Source organism: Palaemon carinicauda, chromosome 6 (assembly GCF_036898095.1).
Source record: "Palaemon carinicauda isolate YSFRI2023 chromosome 6, ASM3689809v2, whole genome shotgun sequence".
In the NCBI taxonomy this organism is placed as follows: Eukaryota; Metazoa; Arthropoda; class Malacostraca; order Decapoda; family Palaemonidae; genus Palaemon; species Palaemon carinicauda.
The window spans coordinates 121,488,174-121,509,107 of record NC_090730.1 but is presented as its reverse complement, the minus strand read 5'-3'; the positions used below and the strand labels follow the sequence as shown (position 1 = coordinate 121,509,107).

The following is a 20,934-nucleotide window of genomic DNA, read 5'->3' as shown; positions in this document are numbered from 1 at the left end:
TGGGTTGTCAGGTGTATGAGGACAAAGGAGAATATGTAAGGAATAGGCCAGACTATTCAGTGTGTGTGTAGGCAAAGGAAAGATGAACCGTAACCAGAGAGAAGGATCCAATATAGTACTGTCTGGCCAGTCAAAAGACCCCATAACTCTCTAGCGGTAGTATATCAACGGGTGACCCTATTTTTGTAGTTATAAGATGTGGGAGTATCTTCGTTTTTAGTTTCACTTCTGCAAATATTAACCTTCCTTGATTCCTAGCGGTTACTCAAATGTTGCTATCTTTCAGCGTATTTTCTTCTATGGGTGATTGGAATTCCGGATTCCCATATTTAAAGTGGAAATTGAAATATATATATATATATATATATATATATATATATATATATATATATATGAAATATAAATGTATATAGCACACACGTAAAGGCTGTGGATTGGCTTGCGAATTTTCCCGTTATGCTGAGTGAGTTTGAAGAGGCAGATTCTGTAATATATGATATTGTACAGTATTCAGGTTTCTCACGCTTGTCTGTTTTTACAAACCTTGTATGACTTCATGCGTGACTGTGTGACGCCCCCCCCCCTCAAGTGAGGGAATAGAGGATGATTTAATTACAAATGACAAAATTCTTTATTTGAAAATATTATCATACTTAGCACACCAGCTTTCTTTTCTGTACGTAGTATGTACTGTATAGTTGAATCAATACATAATGATCTTCACTGCATTTAAGAAGTTTAGGTGATTGTTATTGTCCGTTAACTTATTCATGTGGAATTGTTGATGTTTTATTACCTTTGTGACAAGAGCCGCAGTATCCTGATGACATTAAGGCGCAGATTGGAATTTGTAGAGTAATGGAGAATGATTTATTGCATAGCTTATATTATTATTATTATTGTTATTATTATTATTATTATTATTATTATTACTTGGTAAGCTACATCCCTAGTTGGAAAAAGCAGGAATGCTATAAGCCCAGGGGTCCCAACAGGGAAAATAGCCCAGTGAGGAAAGGAAACAAGGAAAATTGAAATATTTTAAGAACAGTAACATCATCTAAATAAATATTTCATATATAAACTATAAAAGCTTTAAGAGAACAATGATTTGATTTTGGAGTGTCCGTCTAGAAAAGCTGCTTACCACAGCTAAAGAGTCTCTTCTACCCTTACTAAGAGGAAAGTACCCACTAAACAATTAGAGTACAGTAATTAGCCCCTTGGGTGAAGAAGAATTGTTTGGTAATCAGTGATGTCAGGTGTATGAGGACAGAGGAGAATCTGTAAAGAATATGCCAGACTATTCAGTGTATGTGTCGGCAAAGTGAAAGTGAACCGTAACTAGAGAGAAGGATCCAATGTAGTACTTTCTGGCCAGTCAAAGGACCCCATAACTCTCTAGCGGTAGTATCTCAGCGGGTGACTGGTGCCCTGGCCAATATTTGTCAGCTTTTTTTGAAAAGTATTTAGTGTAAAAATATGACCGCTATTATAGTTGGATGCATATTCATCCAATTAGTTATTTGATTATCTTTCTTATACTCCTTACAGTTACATTTCTCTGCAAAGTTGATGGTAGGGTAACGTTTTGAGAGAGAGAGAGAGAGAGAGAGAGAGAGAGAGAGAGAGAGAGAGAGAGAGAATAGTAAAATAAAATCTTGTTATTATCATTATTATTATTACAAGCCTAGCTCAACTCCAAGATTACTAGTTGCAAAAGCAAAATACAGGGAAAGCACTCTAGTGCAGAAAAGAAATGGATATAAAAAGGATTAATCATAGAAATGGAATAAAAAATAATATAAGGTATATAACATTGTTGAACATATGAATAACATGTAAACTATGAAACGAGACTTGTCAACTTGCTCAGTAGAGAAGCAATTATACCATTTCAACTTCTGAAGTTCATCTGATTAAACTAAAAATAACAGCATTTTGTTTTATACTCAAGTATACATACATACACACACACACACACACACACACGCATATATATATATATATATATATATATATATATATATATATATATATATATATATATATATATATATATTTATATATACTACGTCCGAGAAATACTGCAGGGACATTAAGTATGATGATGGTATCTTTAGTGCATTCGAATGAATGTGCCATCTGCGTAGATTTTAATATCATTTACATAGATGGAATGTTGATGGTTAGATTCGGAAGGGGTCATTGATCTTTATGATGTAACGCATTTGAAGAGCGTTGACCTTTTGTTGTCAGATGTTTTAAGAATGTTCCCATGGTTAATGACAACTCTATGCGTGGTCACGTGACTATCTCGCCGCACCAAAACCACATTTCAGACATAACTGGCAAGGCCTGTTGCTCACTGGAGGATTTGTAGTATAATTATAACAACAAGATTGTTTATTTCCCAGCCAAGATTACGGTGGTTGTAATTACAAGATGGTGGTGTTCAAGGGAACTAACAGAATTTTATTTCTGGTCTTAAACCGCCTTCTATTACGGCGTAGTAATCTGCTTGCTCATGGATGGTTAGTGGTGGTTGAATGTTCAAATCTTTAAAGAGAAGATTATGACACAGTATAGTCGGGTAATTCACTGTTTGGACGTGAAGAAATAAAGGTGGCTGAAAGTTCTGTTTGACAGGAGAATTTGATCAGGGACCAATTTTGCTGATTAGTTCTTTAGCACATAGCTCATTTGATTCTGTAAAATATTGGTTCAACTCGTACGGTTACTGATGTCAGTTCCAGCATACATTTTCGATAAAAAATCTGAGGGGAGATGTTAGCAAATAATTAACTCATGAAGTAACGTCCTATCAGTTCGTAACTCGTAATGCTGTAAAAAATCTTATTGATTAATATTTTTCTACTTTTTTATGCTATAATCATCACTTTATTGTGGTGCTTATCTTTGTTTCATTGTGCCGTTTCTTCTTCTTTCGACCTGATTAGTCCCATCATATAGCAGGGTCGGCCCCTAAAATCAACATTCTTCATTTCATGTATTTCTATTCCTAGCATCGTCCCCCAGTCCTACCCACCCACATCCTTCCTCCATCTGATCCATTGACGCCCCACACTCTACCCCATCATTGGCACGTTCTTAGCTTTCTTGATAGATTCCACCTTCCTTCTTATTATAAGGCCATAGTATCTCAGACGAGCTTCCCTAGCCTTACATATAACGCACTTTATTTTTATATCTGACTCTCCGTCTTTTCCAATAATGATATTCCATCAATCCATCTCACCATCTTCATCTTAGTTTTTTCCAACAGTCCCTCCTTTTTCCTCTGAAGTGCCCAAGTTTCTCGCCCATATTAGTAAGGGCCAGATAACTGTCTTATAGATCTTAATGGCATTTTCTTGTTTAAAATAATTCCGGTTACTTTTCTCCGTTTTTACCATGCTTCTTTCACTCTGTCTCACTGCTTTATTGATCCATAGTAGTTAAACTCATTGCTCTGTTATAGCATTGTACCATCTTCCACTTGAATGTTTACTTCTTCGTGCTCTTCTCTAATACTAATCATTATCTATGTCTTTCTAATGTTCACCTACAATCCTTTCCTTTCTAGAGCTCCTTTCCATACTAAAAACCTTTCTTGCTGTTCTTCGGTGTCTGCTATGAGGACTAAATCATCAGCAAACTTCAGTTCACACAATTCGTTGTTGTTCTTTAATTCCGATGTCAAAGTGTCTATAATGTTGTACTGTAGAACAGGAATGGACTCAGAGCAAATCCATGATGGAGGCTAACCTCTACAGGAATACTTCGGTCTCCTTATTTTGTTTGTATGGTAGTTCCTGACTTCCATACATTATCCTAATTAACCTTTCAACTTCTCTGGTTTCAAGATCAACAAAGCACATGTAAACTTTCCTGTTTCCTTTTAGATACTTCTCTTGTATTTATCTTACTGTGCAGATAACATCCACTAAGCTCTTTCTTTTCATAAACCCAAACTGCTGTTCATGTATATCCATCAACTCTCTCAATATTCCTTCTACTATTCTTTCTAGTATCTTGAATACAAGCTCCAAAAGCTGTATTCCTCTTCAATTCTCACGGTTTAACTCATCTCAATTTTGTTTATACAATTTAATTGTTCAGCTATCTTTCCAGTCCCTTGGCATTTCCTCTACATCCCAGATCTATTCCAATACTGTGCACACCCACTCTTTGCCTAGATTTCCCAATGCCTTAATCATTTAGAGTTACCTCTGATTTTCTTGTAGCTATATTGACCTTTATAGCATTGTCGACTTCACTCTCTCTGGTGTATGCTATTGATCCTTCTACTTCAGGAACATTTTCCGATTCTTCACACTCATTTTCAGTGTTTAATATTAATAGTTATGAAAAATAGTCCTTTCATCTTCCCTTGATATCCTCTTTCTTAATCAAGATATTTCTATTTTCATCTTTAATCATTCCTACCTCTCTTACATCTTGTGTCTTTTTTTTCTCGCTTCTGCAATTCTGTAGATTATTTTTTCACCCTCTGGTGTTCCTATCATATCACACTACTCTCTCCTGGCTTCTCCCTTTGCAATCGCTTTTATTCTCTTTGTTTCCCTCTCTATATTCCTCATTAGTTTGGTAGTTTTTATCTTCTTCCCACCTTACTTTGTCTATGCTCGTTTCCTTCTCAGCTGTTTGAACCTCTTGATTCCACCACCATGTTTCTTTTTCATGTTGCTGTTTGTCGCTTAACAGTTACAGACAAAGGAAACTTGAAGGTGAAATCAAGATATTCATTGGACCGATTCCTGAAGGTTAATGAGCGGTCTTTTAACGATCGTCTCTGAAATTTTGATCATTCCTTTGTCATCGGAGGGCTTTCATTTCAGATTTCATAATACTGGTGCTGTCTTATATTTATTAGTGATGCTGAATTTGGCTAAATTAGATCAGCATTAAAACCTTGCATGTGGGTGTTTGAAAGTTACTGCAATCCTGTTGAAGTTGAAAAGGAAAGGATATGGTTTTAGAATTTTTTTTAAATGTTTATGAAAGTTTGCTACAAAATTGATAATTTATTTTACCAACAACTGTTGTCGTACATAAGCTAAGCATCTGAATGATTTAGAAGGTAGTCTTAATCAATTTGTTAATCACCTACTATGGACACATCATGTTGGTATACAAACTTTTACTATTTATATAAAGTGTCATTAAAGAATATTGTATAATATATGGATTAGTATCGATAAAATTTTAGTTGTTGGGGTTAACTTTTAAATTTGTCCGCTGCTTATTCAACGATGTATTATAGTGGAAGAGTTATTTTCAACACTTCTTTCATATTCTATGTTATAATGTTTGCATCATCCTGTAATCCTATATGTTCCTTGAATTTTTCATCACCATCACTGTTTAGGTTACTATCATCAGTGTTATTAATTATTCTTCTCGTCAGTAATATAACCTTTATATTTCCCTTGCACGGGTTTCCATCGTTGGTGCCTTGGTTTTTATTACCATTTAACATACTGTAAATATCATTCAATAACGTTACCTAAGCCCATTGCTAATATGATAAGCATGCCAGAGATATTATTGATGTATTGATATTTTGATTTTTAATATTTTTATGAGTACATCTTATAGTATTTAATCGTATCTTGTATTGTCCGCACTTTACTGAATTTGTATTTTTATTATTTTCTTATGTACCCTTGAAGTGAGTGGTTCCGGGATATTTGAACCCTATATTATTATTAAAGTTCTCATAGATTTTTTTTTAGGTGAACCTACTACCCCCACTTCCTTTTTCCCTATCGCAGTAGAAACTGGTACCTTCGCCTACAGTTTGGAGAATTTGTTAAAACAATTCTAGGGTTGAATGTGATCCCAGAAATCGCTAGACGAGTACTGAACCACTGGATGACGGTACTCATTTACCCATCATCATTATTATGTGATGAAAACTTGTCCCATTCAGTAGCCCAGTATCCCCCCCCCAAAAAAAAAAAAAAAAAAAAAAAAAATACTCCAACCAGACCAGGACCTTTTTTTTTTTCACCCAATCCCCTAGAAAAAGGAATTTACTTGTCACCCACCTTTTCCTGAATTTTCAAAGAATTGCACATTTGCTTTTGTGGATTTAGTCTCACTTTGTTTTAATTGCATCAATTCCTTATTGATACCCGAATGATTATCTTGGAATTTCTTTTTTTATTCATTAATTTCTTTTTAATGGTTCAAGACATCTCATGATGCGATATGATTGATATTAACGATGTAGATACTCAATGATATTTTTGATATTGAATTTACAACTTTGTGGAAAGTATTGAAGCCTGAAAACTTTATCAAGGCTTCTAGACATTTAATAACAACTATTTTATCTTATGTATAGTTACAATGACGACAGAAGTGAAGGTCAGAGAGACAGGAATGATTAAATTGAATTAAGAAGTCCATGGACAAATTGTAATCAGTGTGTTTCCTGGGGGAATCTTCATATTTCTTCAGCTTGTTTAAGTTTTCAGGCGTAAGCCTTTAGTTTAATGAACGACGATTATTCATTTTCTTCATGTTTAATTTGCTACAGCACTGTTTCGACTAAACTTTGTCTTTATCAATTTATTGCTGTTTTACATAAGTTTACAATTCCTTTGATACATCAGCTTCTACAAATATTACGATTAATTATGTTGTGATTATATCCTAAAGAAATTAAAATTCTAAAAATTGAAAATGAAAAGGTGAAAACTTTCAAAATTTAGAGAAACATGGATAAACTATATAGTGGTGCAAGTCCGAGCGTGCATCTAGTATGTGCACGCATACATATGAATATATATATATATATATATATATATATATATATATATATATATATATATGTATATATATATATACATACATATATATATATATATATATATATATATATATATTTATATATATATATATATATATATAAGTAAATGATAAACTATTATTCTCTTCATAATCTAAGAATCTCTGAATTTTGAAAATGTTCACGTTATAATTTATAATTTTTATAATTTTTATTTCTTTAGAATATCTCAACATAATTAATCGTAATATTTGTAGAAGCTGATGTATATAAAAGGAATTGTAAACTTATGTAAACCAGCAATCGCTTGATAGAGGCAAAGCGTTGTCGAAACAGTGCTGTAGAAAATTAAATATGAAGTAAAAGAATAATCATCGTTTATCAAACCAAAGGCTTACGCCTGAAAACTTAAAGAAGCTGAGGAAATATAAATATTCCTGCAGGAAATACATTGACGCCACTAAGGCTATCGCCTTCAATGTATATATATATATATATATATATATATATATATATATATATATATATATATATATGTATATATATATATATATATATATATATACTGTATATATATACAGTATATATATACATATATATATATATATATATATATATATATATATGTATATATATATATATATATATATATATACTGTATATATATACAGTATATATATACATATATATATATATATATATATATATATATATATATATATATTTGTGTGTGTTTGTGTGTATGTATTAGGGTTTCTCATTTTGGGAGGATGTCTTTGTCCCGGGATTCCGGGATAGAATTTTATCTAATCCCGGGATCCCGGGATTTCTCGGGATGTTTATTTTCTTATGAAATGCCTTTATGACTCATTCTTTTAATGCTACTCTGGCTTTTAACGACATAATCGTTGTTTTTAAGTATAGGGTAGTGCCATAGCCACTGTACTATGGTATTCCATTACCCTATTACTCGAGTTATCTGCATGAGATTATAGGGTACACTCATGTGCACTTAACTGTCTTTCTTTCTCTAATTTTTTTCTTAACTAACTGTTCGCCTTGCAAAGCCTTGGGGTTTGTTGTCTGTTGACTTTTCATTTAGAGTGACAGTTTGTCATTTGATAACTAATTATAATATGGAATCGTAAATACATAATATTAATGCAAGTAGCTCAGAATGTACAGTATAATATAGAGTTATTCATAAATGCTGATGTTTATAGTCAGAGTGATTTACGTATGGTGGCTTATTCATGAATTAGTCCTTAATTGTCCGGTAAATATATATACAACTTTAGTAAAGCACCGTATAATATTACGTATATGCTTTCTGTCATTTTCTTTTACTGATTAAAATATTAATGGAAATGAAAACAAATTTTGAGTACATCCAATTATATATTTTTCTGATTTTACGAAACTAAATTGATGTCTATTTTGCAGCTGATAATATAACAAAATGAAAAACATAATTTTATATCAGTAAAAGTAAAATTAAGAGCACTGTCTGTTGGTAATATTTAGTGCGAAATTTGTGATATTCAACTTAGTAATTAACTATTATTTTTTGCAGTTGATAATATAACAAAATGAAAAAATATAATTTTATACCAGTAAAAGTAAAATTTAGTACGAAATTGGTAATGATTTTCAACTTCGTAAATAACCATAATTTTTTTGCGCTTGATAATATAACAAAATGAAAAAAAAAATCATCTGTAAAAGTAAGGGAATGGTTTTTAAGTAATATTTATTACAAAATTTGTAGTTATTTTTAATTTAGTAATTAACCATTAGGGAACTTATGAAATTTGTAATTAGTAATTTTTCTATTGAGAGAGGGAGATATATTAAAAAGTATTAGTGTCATCGTATTTGGTTGTATGAAAATCATAAATGTTAGTGAAAAAGTTATATAAATACACAACAATAAGAAATGCAGCATTTCCAGTCCACTGGAGAACAAAGGCCTCGGACATGTCAATTCATGTTTGTGGTTTGGTCAGTTCTCATCATCACGCTGGTTTGTAGTAGTAGTGGGAGATTTTCTTCAGATCGCTCACAGCAAACCAACCTAGCATTGGTGACCCTGACTAGTACAGCTTCGCTGATCATGGTAATACAAAATCCCTTGCACCACACTAAGTAATCTCCACTCAATAATGGTCTATATGTATATGTATATATATATATATATATATATATATATATATATATATATATATATATATATATATACTGTATATATATATATATATATATATATATATATATATCTATATATATATACAGTATATATATATATATATATATATATATATATATATATATATATATATATATATATATTATATATACAGTATATATATATATATATATATATATATATATATATATATATTTGTATGTGTATGTGTGTGTGTACATTTGTGTGATAGTTTTGTCAATAAAACATTGGTCTCAGTCAGGGCATAGGTGTTTGATAATTATAGATCCAATACCTTTATATAGAATATAACCGAATAGTTTTGTCTTTCACTTACATTTGAGTAGTCAAACTTCATCATATTTTCCTTCTCTTATTGTTAGGTATAATCGATGTTGTGGTGTTTAGAATTTGCATATAAAACGTTTTGGATTTATCATACGAACCAGCTTTGTTTTAAAACTAAAATATATCGTGTGCTTGTACCCTGAGAGAGAGAGAGAGAGAGAGAGAGAGAGAGAGAGAGAGAGAGAGAGAGAGAGAGAGAGAGGACGCTTGTGATTGTTAACGCTCCTTGACCCTCTCCGGTTCCTCTTGGAGGTGATTTGTATAATACTTCGTAAATGCTGCGATGGGAAGTCCCACTTGACCCAACTCTTAGCTGGGAGGTTGAGGAGGAGAAGTAGAAGGATGAAGGACGACTAATCACTAAGTTCGTCATCTTCAAGAGAGACTGAGAGAAAGAAAGGTTCTGGGAAAACTGTTATGATCTTTGTTCTTAAGGCAGTATGATAAAAATTGCCCCCAAAGTGACTGTTGTTACATATTCTCTTTTATATCAGACAGAGGATATTTTACCTTATTTCTTCTTTTATCTTCGAATTTTAATTGTTAGAATCATTATGGATAATAACAACATTTCATAGGTTTTGGAATATTTTGACATTAGTGCACCAGCCTCTCAAGGAAGCGCCAACCCATAGTATTCACATGAATTGGTTTATTCGGTCATTGCTATTTAGGGTAGCTATGCCAAACGAAATCTGTTAAGTTAATTATTGGTATATCTTCTTTTTTTCCTTTTATTGATGAATCTTGGTTATGAGGCAGTACCCTGGTTTTTTTCTTTTTCCCATACACAAAAAGGATAACCCAATCTTAGATTTTCAATGTTCTTTCTTAAAGATGATTAAGTAAGTCTTGTCATATAAACGTAGGGCATTAATAAAAAAACATATTTTTCTGAAATTTCTTTTTAAGTAACGGGGAGGAAGAATCAAGGCAAGCTCTGCAGCTTGTTTCTAGAAGTTATTTACGATAGAAAAAGGAAAAAAAAATGTGTTGACGAACCATTTTACAGTATTATACCTTCTTCGTCCAGAGATGGGCATACATTTATGTATGGGCTTTTTTTACAATCATAACATGTTTGTTAGCTAAATGAAGTCTCATTTGATGGTTGTATTGGATAAAAAAAGAAAATGTGGATGCTATTTGTAAGTGTATGGAAATACCTCATGTGATAGATACACCAATGAAAAGGGCTCTATGGCCTATGTATTTAGTGTAAAAGGATGTTTGTAATAGTGCTCTAGTTGAAAGACATCTATGCATATCCATATTGCACTTTACAGAAATCAAAAGTTAGCCAAAATGGGGTAAAGTATTTGGTCGCAGTCAATGCATTTGTCATGCCCGGTAATGTCATATCATTTACGTTGTCTGTTGTATTATAACTATTCGTAATGCTGCCGGTTATCATCCAGGATTTCTCAAGAGCTTTCTTTCTTCATTCAGATTAAATTAATTTTACTTTGTATTCCCCGTTTTAAAGACTAGAAAGTGATTATTCTTCGACTTTTCCCACTTGGTAAAGCTCAAAGTGGCCCTGGGTATTGACTATATTATGACAAGTTTATAATCAAAACTGATTTACAAAAGACATAGGGTATGTAAATCAGTGTGTCTTGGAAGACTGAAGGGATTTCTTTAAAATAACGTCGTACGAAAGGTGAGCATGGAACAGTATTTCTGGCGCTGATGCATTTGGAAATTTTCAGTTTTACATTTTCCTTGAGATTGTTATGGACAAAAGGGAACAAAAAATCTTAAGTAGAATTGACACTAAAAATGGTTTGGTGAAAAGTGTCTTATCTTTCCCAGTCTGTTTCATTTGGCAAATGATCCTATTACGACAAATCGTTGAGGAAATGAGTGGTTCTGTATCTTTCTTTCCGGTATGAGTCGTGTTTGCATGTTGTCATTTGCATGATTAGTTTTAATGATTTATTTTTGATTAGCTTTAGAAAGGTAGGCTGTAATTGGTAAAGGTGGATTAGTAGAAAAAAAACAGAGGTAAAAAGAGAATATCACGAAAGGTTGGAAGTGGCATATGACAGTGAAAGTGAGAGAAACGGGTGGTATACAGGAGTGGAAGTTAGTAAAAGAAAATTTTGTTGGGCATGCAAGTGAGGTGTGTGGTAAGAGGATTGTTGGAGGAGGCATGAGGAAGGGTAGTGAGTGGTGGAATGAAGGAGTGAAGATGAAGGTGGGAGAGAAAAAGAGAGTATTTGAAGAATCGCTCCAGAATAATAATATAGAGAAGTATGAAAGATATAGAGAGAAAAATGATGAATTAAAACATAAAGTAGCTGAGGCAAAGAGGGCTGCTGATGGGAGTTGGGGTCAGGGATTGGGTCGTTCGTATGAAGAGAATAAGAAGTTTTGAAAAGAAGTGAAGAGAGTAAGGAAGGTTGGATCGAAGAATGGAGAGACAGTGAAAGATGAAAATGGACTGGTGTTGAAAGGAGATGAGACAAGGAAAAGTTGGGCTGAATATTTTGAAAAGTTGCTAAATGTTGAAGATAATATGGAGGCAGATATAATTGCTGTTGCGTGTGTTGAGGTACCAGTGATAGGAGTTGGGAATGAGAGAAAGAATACAAGAGAGGAAGTGACGAGAGCACTAGATGAAACAAGAGCAGGAAAAGAACCTGGTATGGATGGTGTGAGGGATGAGATGTTAAAGGAAGGGGGTGTGACCGTACTGGAATAGTTGGTGAGATTCTGTAATATATGTTTTATGTTGTTAATGGGGCCAGTGAACTGGACGTGTGCGTGTATTGTTCCGCTATACAAAGGCAAGGGAGATGTTCATAGGTGTTTTAATTCTACGGGTATTAGTTTGTTGATTATGGTTGGAAAAGTGTATGGTAGAGTGTTAATTATTAGGATTAAGGATAAAACAAGGGATGCAGTTTTAGAAGTGCAAGGTGGTTTTATAAAAGGTATATAGGGGATGTATGGATCAGATTTTTCTAGGTACATATGCGAGAAATATCTAGCAAAAGGTAAGGAGGTATATGTTGCATTTATGGATCTGCAGAAAGCAATGTATGTAGAATGTGATGAGGTTATATGGAATTGGTGGAAGGTTGTTTCAGGTAGGGAAGAGTTTATACATAGGCAGTAAAGCGTATGTTAGGATTGGGAATGAAGTGGGTGAGTGGTTTCCAGTGAGAGTGGGACTGAGACAAGAATGTGTGATGTTGCCATGGTTGTTCAATTTGTTTGTTGATGGAGCTGTAAGAGAGGGGAATATTCGAGTGCTTGGTCGAGGATTGAAGCTGATAGATGAGAGTCATCATGAGTGGAAGATAAATCAGTTGCTGTTTGCGGATGATACTGTATTGGTTGCAGACTGGGAGGAGAAGCTGGGTTGATTAGTGACAGTTTGGAATAGTGTGTGTGACAGAAGGAAGTTGAGAGTTGATGTGGGGTAAGAATAAGGTTACAAGATGCACGAGAAGGGAGTGATGCCAGATTGAATGCCCTTTTGAATGGAGAGTTACTCGAGGAAGTAGATCCGTTTAAGTACTAGGGTTCTGTTGTTGCTGCAAATGGAGTAAAAGCAAATGTACGTCAGAGAGTGAATGAAGGCTATGAAATGGTGGGGCAGTGAAGGGAGTGGTAAAGAATTGAGAGTTAGGGATGAATGTAAAGAGAGTTCTTTATGAGGAAGTGATTGTACCAACTATGAGGAATGAGAGTGACAGAGATGGAAATTGAATGCATTTGAGATGAAATGTGGCTAGTGTATCTCGATTGGATAGGGTTAGGAACAAAGTAGTGAGGGGATGGATATGAATGTGTTGAGGTGGTTTGGCCATGTAGAGATGATGGAAAATGGTCGATAGCACAAGGTTATGAATGTAAGAATTGATGGGAGAAGTATAAGAGGAAGGCCAAGGTTTGAGTGGATGGATGGAGTGAAGAAAGCCCTTGGTGACAGGAGAATAGATGTGAGAGAGGCAAAGAGCATGCTAGAAATAGGATTGAACAGCGAGCTATTGTGACAGAGTTGCGATAGGCCCTGCTGCCCTCTCGGTGACTGCTGAAGTATCGGCAGTAGAGGAGTGGGCATATGAAGCTTCATTTGTAGTGGAAAAAGGGGAAGGATGTGGTGTGACACTAGCAGTACCAACCAAACTCGTCTGAGTCCTTCGTCAGGCTGGGTAGCAACGACGAGAAGAAAAATCCACTTTCCACTATTATTTTTTTTTTTTTTTTTTTATGTTAGCTACCTCCCAAAATTAGGGGAAGTGCCATGGTAGATAGATAGACGTTTGAGTTCGGTGGCTAAAATAAGGGTAAGTCGCTTTTCCTGAGGAGAACTTTTATTGGATTTGACCACTTTTCTAAGACATTTTCATTATAAATTTTACATCGCTTTGATCCCAGGATTTCAATCTCTCACCTGTGAATATGACTGATTCGGCGGTGCAGTAGTGTATATTCAGCATAAGGAGATCAGGGCAGCATACGTCAAATGAGTTCCCATTATTCTCTCTTGTTTGGTGGCTATATTAGAAGCCATGTTGCATTTATAAAATCCAGTAAGTAGTGTTATGTCAGCCAGAATAAGATAGAAAACATAACTTTTAAAATTTTGTTTGCTTCTGGAAATCACACAATGCAGATCACATTTGACAGTTTCTATAAATTTGGTTGTTTTCAGCATAAAATCGTTATAAAATCCAATATGGCTGCCTTGGCACATGGTAATAATGCATACCAATTGATAAAAATCTCAGTCTAAGTGTGCATTTACTAAATAGAAGGATGTCGATCAAATTGTTTGGGTAGAATAGAAAGACATGTCAGATATGTCATTGGATTGGTGGTAGCCATCTTGACAAACGGCCCAAAACACGGTCATCCGTTACCTATTTTTCCTGGGGCGGGAGAAAATGTTGATCATTACAGTATGTGCATCCCCACCTTTGTATCAATTTTGGTGCTTGTGTCTAGTGTATAACCATTTCACCCTTTGTTGTCGCTAACAGACCTCAGTTCTAGTAAAATCAAGAATTTGCAAATCTTTCCATGAGTAAATAGTGTGGCCTCAAATAATGATCATGTATACTTATGGTAAAGTCTAAAGTCGTCAAAAACATAAAACTGTGATTAGCGTTTGTGAATAAGAAGTTTTGATATTATTATTCTTCGTGATTATCAAAACATGGAATCTATTGCTGATTGCTGTGTGGTTACAAGACTTTTTTTTTTTTTTATCAGAAACATCATCCATGGTAATCGTTTTCTTATAACTAAAAATAACTAGTTTTACTCACTGGGTGGACGTCATTTATACATGGGTGCTTGTTTATATATATGTATATGTATATATATATATATATATATATATATATATATATATATATATATATATATATATATATATGCGTAAAAATCACAGGAAAACGTGATGCTCAGATGCAGAAGAACCACAGGGAAAATGAAAATACGGAATATACACTTAAGTCCTGACTTAAGTGTATATTCCGTATTTTCATTTTCCCTGTGGTTCTTCTGCATATATATATATATATATATATATATATATATATATATATATATATATATATATATGTATATATATATATATGTATATATATATAAATACTGTATATATTCATACATACAAGAAAGGGGCCCTGGGCGTGCTGAAACTCAAATGTGAGGTGTGTCCAGAAAAGCAGATCATAAAGTGAAGTAGACTGACTATTTGTTAATAATTATAGTAAATAAGCGAATTTTAGAAAGTTTAGACATTGAGAAGGAAGTGTTGAAAGCAATCAGGATAAGAATTTTTATTACAGGGACATCTGCTTAGAAGGGAGGGCGTGAGGAACTTAGGTTTTACAGAGAAATTTAGAAGGGTGGGGAAGAAGTGTATGGATAGAATAAAGAAAACAACTGATGGGGAGGAAACAGCCACCGAAGTAATGCAGAATGTAAACATGTAAACAACAGAACTAACTGGAAGTCTCTGATGGAGAACGTCTTGGGATAAATTGCGCATTGATTGTTCTTCATGGAATTTATCCATTTTAGGTAAATCACTTCTTATTATCTTTACAATAATCATTGTTAGTTTTCCGTACTCTACTTGTATCAAGTATAGTAAAAAACATTACTGTTATTAAGAAAATTACCCGTTTCTTAGAACTCGTCATACCCTCTGTAACCTCTCGTAACAATAGCCACTGGTGTTTTCAGCTATGCCATTATATCAGGGTTTATCTTACGAAATGAGTCGCCGTCTTTCAGACCAATGACAATTGTTGAATTTTACAGAATTGATATTATGGATTTTGCAATTGTAACTGCTCATGATAAAGTAGTGAATAATCTACAATAATTTTGTATGTACGATGTATGAATGCAGTATATATATGTATGGATATCAAGTATATACATATGCTGGACATTTACATAGATTTACACACACACACACACACACACACACACATATATATATATATATATATATATATATATATATGTATATATATATACAAACATATGTATATTTATATACATACACTGCATGTGTGTGGATATCATAACAATATACAGTGATGCAAGATCATCTACTGTATATTCCAATGCTCACTGGAGACTCCAAAGTTTTGTTGCAAGTTCTTTAACATTTAATTTGTGGTATGAGGTTGCCAACCCTATGTCCTGGTGCCACAAAAATGGGTATGGTATTTTATGACTTTTTTTTAAGAAATTTACCCGATTACATTCCCAAACGAAGAATGTTCATTTTCAGTGATCCAAAGATAAGGAGTATTAATTTTTTTTTTTTTTTTTGGGGGGGGGGGCGAACTCTGTTTTACTTAAATTTGTTATTAAATGATTCAATATAGACATCAGTGTCAACATTATTACATATTTCTATGCCAATACCAACTTCAGACGATCTCTGAATGAGTGGCGATATCGTCCAAGCTTCGTTAACTTCTGTTCATTTGTTCTTGATATGTTACGAGCTCACATGCGGGTGAAAACAGATTTTGTTTGCAGATTCTTATCGAAACAGTTCAGTTTTAATATAATTTCATTAGCAATTCTGATATATTGCTTTGTGGGTCTTTCTTGGCAATCACTTTATTAATTTAACATATTGTTTTATGGTAATCAGAGAAGCTGGTTGTGCAACGCCATGATCTTGTGGTTCCTTCAATAAGGACGTATTCGCATCCTGAATGATAACATAATACTCCACCCAACGTACAATATTCAAACACCAGAACTCACTTTAACCAAATGTCGAATAAATGATGAAAGCTAAATGTAAACTATTTCTTTACTAAGGAATTAAGCATTAGTAGTTGTAGTGGATGTGACCACGTGTGTAGGCATTTCGTACTTTAAGGAAGGGGGGAGGGGAGCATTGCGTACGCAAGTGTCTTCCCGGTCTGTTCACTGGGGGAATCAGCTGATAGTTTCAAGAGAGGAGGTTGAGAATGCCTAGGATAAGAGAGAGAGAGAGAGAGAGAGAGAGAGAGAGAGATTATACAAACGATATATATTTAATTGGGAGATAACGACCCCTTTACCTCATGTTTATCATAGTGACATAAAGTTGTTTTTTATTTTGGCGTTTTGATTGTTCGAGCAATTATGCTGGTTGGACATTCCATCGTGTGAAGTGTGTTTATATGCGGAATATAATAAGGGAATGTTGTTGTTGTTGAAGAAAAACATAATTAATAATAAATGTACCTTTATAATGTGTAAAACCGTTAAAGGTATTAAGTACGTTTGTGGAGGATTCCAAGAGGAGTAAGTCCACTCGAAGACGGAAGAGATATTCGGGCGGGAACACATGATGGCTACCCTAGTTGGTTTTGGAGTCGTCAGTTGACACTTACCCGTGGTAAGGGACGCATGTGTTCCACCACCTGTGCTGTTTCTCTCGTGCGTATACACTGACGCAAAATAATATCGCCTCGACTTGTGTGCTATTGGAGGGGCAAAGCAGTGAATAACGTTATTAGATAATTTAATTGTGCTGTTTTGATGTGACATCCTTGTGTTACGTGGATTTGCATAGTGTTTTAGTTTTTCCCTCGCTCAAGACTTTTCTCTAAGGATTGTTGTGTGCGAGAGAGGCTTCACGTGGAAGTTTTCGTATTTTTTTACGGAACCTATACGCCCTAAGAAGTTTTCATTTTTTGTTTAATTGAAATAGTTTTTGTTAAGTGCTTGTTTTTGGTATTGGCCCTTGCCTGTGCATCTCACTCGGGAGGTATTTTTATAGGCGATTCATTTCCAAATCGGATATTTGTAGAGTAGCATGGAATTGATGATTCGCAGAATGTAATTAATTTCGTGCCAGTAAGTAAATTTTAGACGATGTATTAAAATGATTTGCGTAGTAAAACCAGTGATGATTGGATAATGCCCTGGGTCAAAACCAGTAGGCCTGGGAGTGTATGAAGAATGTTAGAATATATTTAGCCGATCCTCAGAGCAGGTGTATTTCAAATGAAGAAAATGTCTTCTCTTGTGGATGCTTTGCAAGTTTCTCCTGCCCGCTCAAGGAGGAGGAAACCTGCAGCCGCACAGACCCTCTATCGAGGAGTCGTCAGGAGTAAGGTAAGTGCGCGCGTGTGTGCGTAGCCCAAGAGATACTGAGAGAGGAGGAACAACTGACTGAGAATGAATGGTCTCACCTCGCTGGGATGTTGACTACCTGTCTAGGCACTCTTGTTTTTAAGTGACATCATGGTGTACGTTTTAACGTAATACCGATCAATTTTGTGTTGTTTCCTTTTGTTTCTCTTCATCAGAGCAGGGAATGAGATCTTGACTTATACAAGTTTTATAGATATATATATATATATATATATATATATATATATATATATATATATATATATATATATAAATAAATATGATGCCAAGTTAGCTCAATTGAATTAAGAATTTATTTTTGCCGTTTAGTTTAGTAGGTTAGACAGTAAAAGCTTGCCGAGCTTGACTTTAATAAGGCATTTATTTTTCTTTTTGGGAATCGTTTGCTAAGAGCAAACGTGGCACCAAAATTATCTGAAAATGATGCACTAATACATAATTTTGAAAATGTTGGAAATTTACTTATGAACATTTTATCTGACATCAAGACCGTACTCTATTCACTTTAGACTTTAACCAAAATGAGTAGGCTTGGATGCCTGACGATGAAGGTTATTCCAGTTCTTTACTGGTTATGCTGCAAATTTGCTTTGCCTGGGATTGCAACTCATTCACGCTCGGCTTCGTGAATAGTGAAGACCTCTTAAATTTGTGCGATTATTTTTTAATATTAAATTAGATACCGGGTGGAACTTTACAAGCTCAAAATGTGTGAATTTTTTTATTGTTGTTGAGCAAGGCTCGTTTTGTAGTTTATCTGTTGCTGATTTATTTAACATTTCTTCTTATCCTATTGGGGCCTTGGGCTTTTAGCAATTTTCTTTTCTAACTAGGTTTTCTCAGCTCACAATCTGAGAGACCAGTCTTTGACATTTTGACCGGGCAAGCGGGGTCTTATGTATGTATGCATTCCCTAAGATTCAGAATACCTGTTGAAATGAGCTGTGAGTTATACACTTAGATTTGCGTCGACTGATGATGGTTGCAGCTACAGGGAGAGAAAAATAGATTTAAACAATAGACATTAGTGATAATATCTCCGTTGAAATTTACTTCTTATAAACGTTGTTGCTTCGAAGTAATCCTCAGCACTCTGGTGTCGAACAATTAATTATCATATATATATATATATATATATATATATATATATATATATATATATATATATATATATATATATATATATATATATATATATATATATATATATATATATATATATATATATATATATATATATATATATATATATCTATACTCTCTCTCTCTCTCTCTCTCTCTCTCTTTAATAGCTAATCCCAAACCCACCTCTGCCATCATTGTTTTGAAATAAATATTGTACATAGTGACCGAATCCCCTCAAAGGTAGTAGGTTGGCCAGTGCACCAGTCACCCGTTGAGATAATACCGCTAGAGAGTTATGGGGTCCTTTGACTGGTTGGACAGTACTACATTGGATCCTTCTCTCTGGTTACGGTTCACTTTCCCTTTGCATACACATACACCGAATAGTCTGGCCTATTCTTTACAGATTCTCCTCTGTCCTCATACACCTGACAACATTAAGATTACCAAACAATTCTTTTTCATCCAAGGGGATAACTACTGCGCTGTAATTGTTTAGTGGCTACTTTCCTCTTGGTAAGGGTAGAAGAGACTCTTTAGCTAAGGTAAGCTGCTCTTGTAGGAGAAGGACACTCCAAAATCAAAGCATTGTTCTCTAGTCTTGGGTAGTGCCATAGCCTCTGTACTGTGGTCTTCCATTTTTTTGGGTTAGAGTTCTCTTGCTTGAGGGTACACTGGGGCACACTATTCTATCTAATTTTGTTAAAATTTTTATAGTTTATATAGGAAATATTTATTTTGATGTTGTTGCTGTTCTTAATATATTTTATCTTTCCTTGCTTCTTTCTCACTGGGCTATTTACTCTGTTGGGGCCCCTGGGCTTATAGCAACCTGCTTTCAACTAGGGTTATAGTTTAGCAAGTAATGATAATAATGATAAAAAGGGTATCGACAAGGCAATTCCTCAACCCCGAAGGGAAGATTACCAATGTACTGGTAAAAATCTAAGCAATATTTCGTGTTAATAGGTTCCATTCACTTTACAGGTACATTTAATCCAGCATCCGCGATTTATTACTCAAGATGTTATATTCAATGTGTTTATAATGTTTTCCCAATATAGAATGTAAGTAGTTATTCTTTCTCTCTAAAATAGACGTATTTGTAGTAACCAACGCTTCATATTTGTAAGTATCTTCTTAAGTATTTAGAATTAGAGTTTTGTTCACCTCAATCTTTTTGTATTTTTGTGTGATAAAATTGTCACAGAAACCTGAAAAACGTATATTAGGCTAACTTTGTACTTTGTGGACTGAATAGGGAAAGCTTTGCCATTGGTAAACTGTGTACCTCGAGTTGCTTTCCATCCTATAATTCCCTGAAAAGAGGCATTTTAGGGCTATTTAAGTATTATTGTAACACCAACTAGAATATCTTGAAACCAGATTATCCTCTAAACAAGAGACTGGTGTGGGTATTTCGATCCTTTTGTACGTGGTCGAACTCAATAATCGTGCTATCATGCCTTCTCTTTTATAATGTAACCTCTTAATTTTTAAATCTCTTCTAGTTTTAACAATCACAGTTATCTTTTTAAGAATCTTCACTGGTAGAAAATGGTTGTATATTATCCTGTACCCTAGACCTGTACCGTCTGGTGCAATACGCTAATTTTTTGCTCTTTATAAATGGCCTGCTTGTTGTCCTTGTAAATAAGATAGTATAACATGCAGATGAGTCTATTCGTTACGCGATAGATAAAGACTCTTCCGTGGTGAATGCTTAATGAATTAGTGGTTACTATTAGCAGTGGCATAAGGTGGAATAGTAAATGGTGAAAGGAAGGACATG

At 34.1% G+C, this 20,934-nt stretch overlaps 1 protein-coding gene across 3 annotated transcripts in view; it reads left to right on the top strand.

Moving 5' to 3' along the window:
- Positions 1–20,934, top strand: part of LOC137642636 (FERM domain-containing protein 4A-like) — an 807,510-nt gene that overhangs the window by 11,743 nt on the left and 774,833 nt on the right. For 2 of the 3 annotated variants that reach the window (XM_068375384.1, XM_068375379.1), the window contains exon 1: positions 17,263–17,978. The exons of the other annotated variant lie outside the window; for it this stretch is intronic. In XM_068375384.1, coding sequence (XP_068231485.1) covers positions 17,868–17,978 — 111 coding nt within the window. In that variant the 5' untranslated portion in view covers positions 17,263–17,867. Of the gene's footprint in view, positions 1–17,262; positions 17,979–20,934 lie in introns of those variants that run through there. 3 annotated transcript variants of the gene reach the window in all.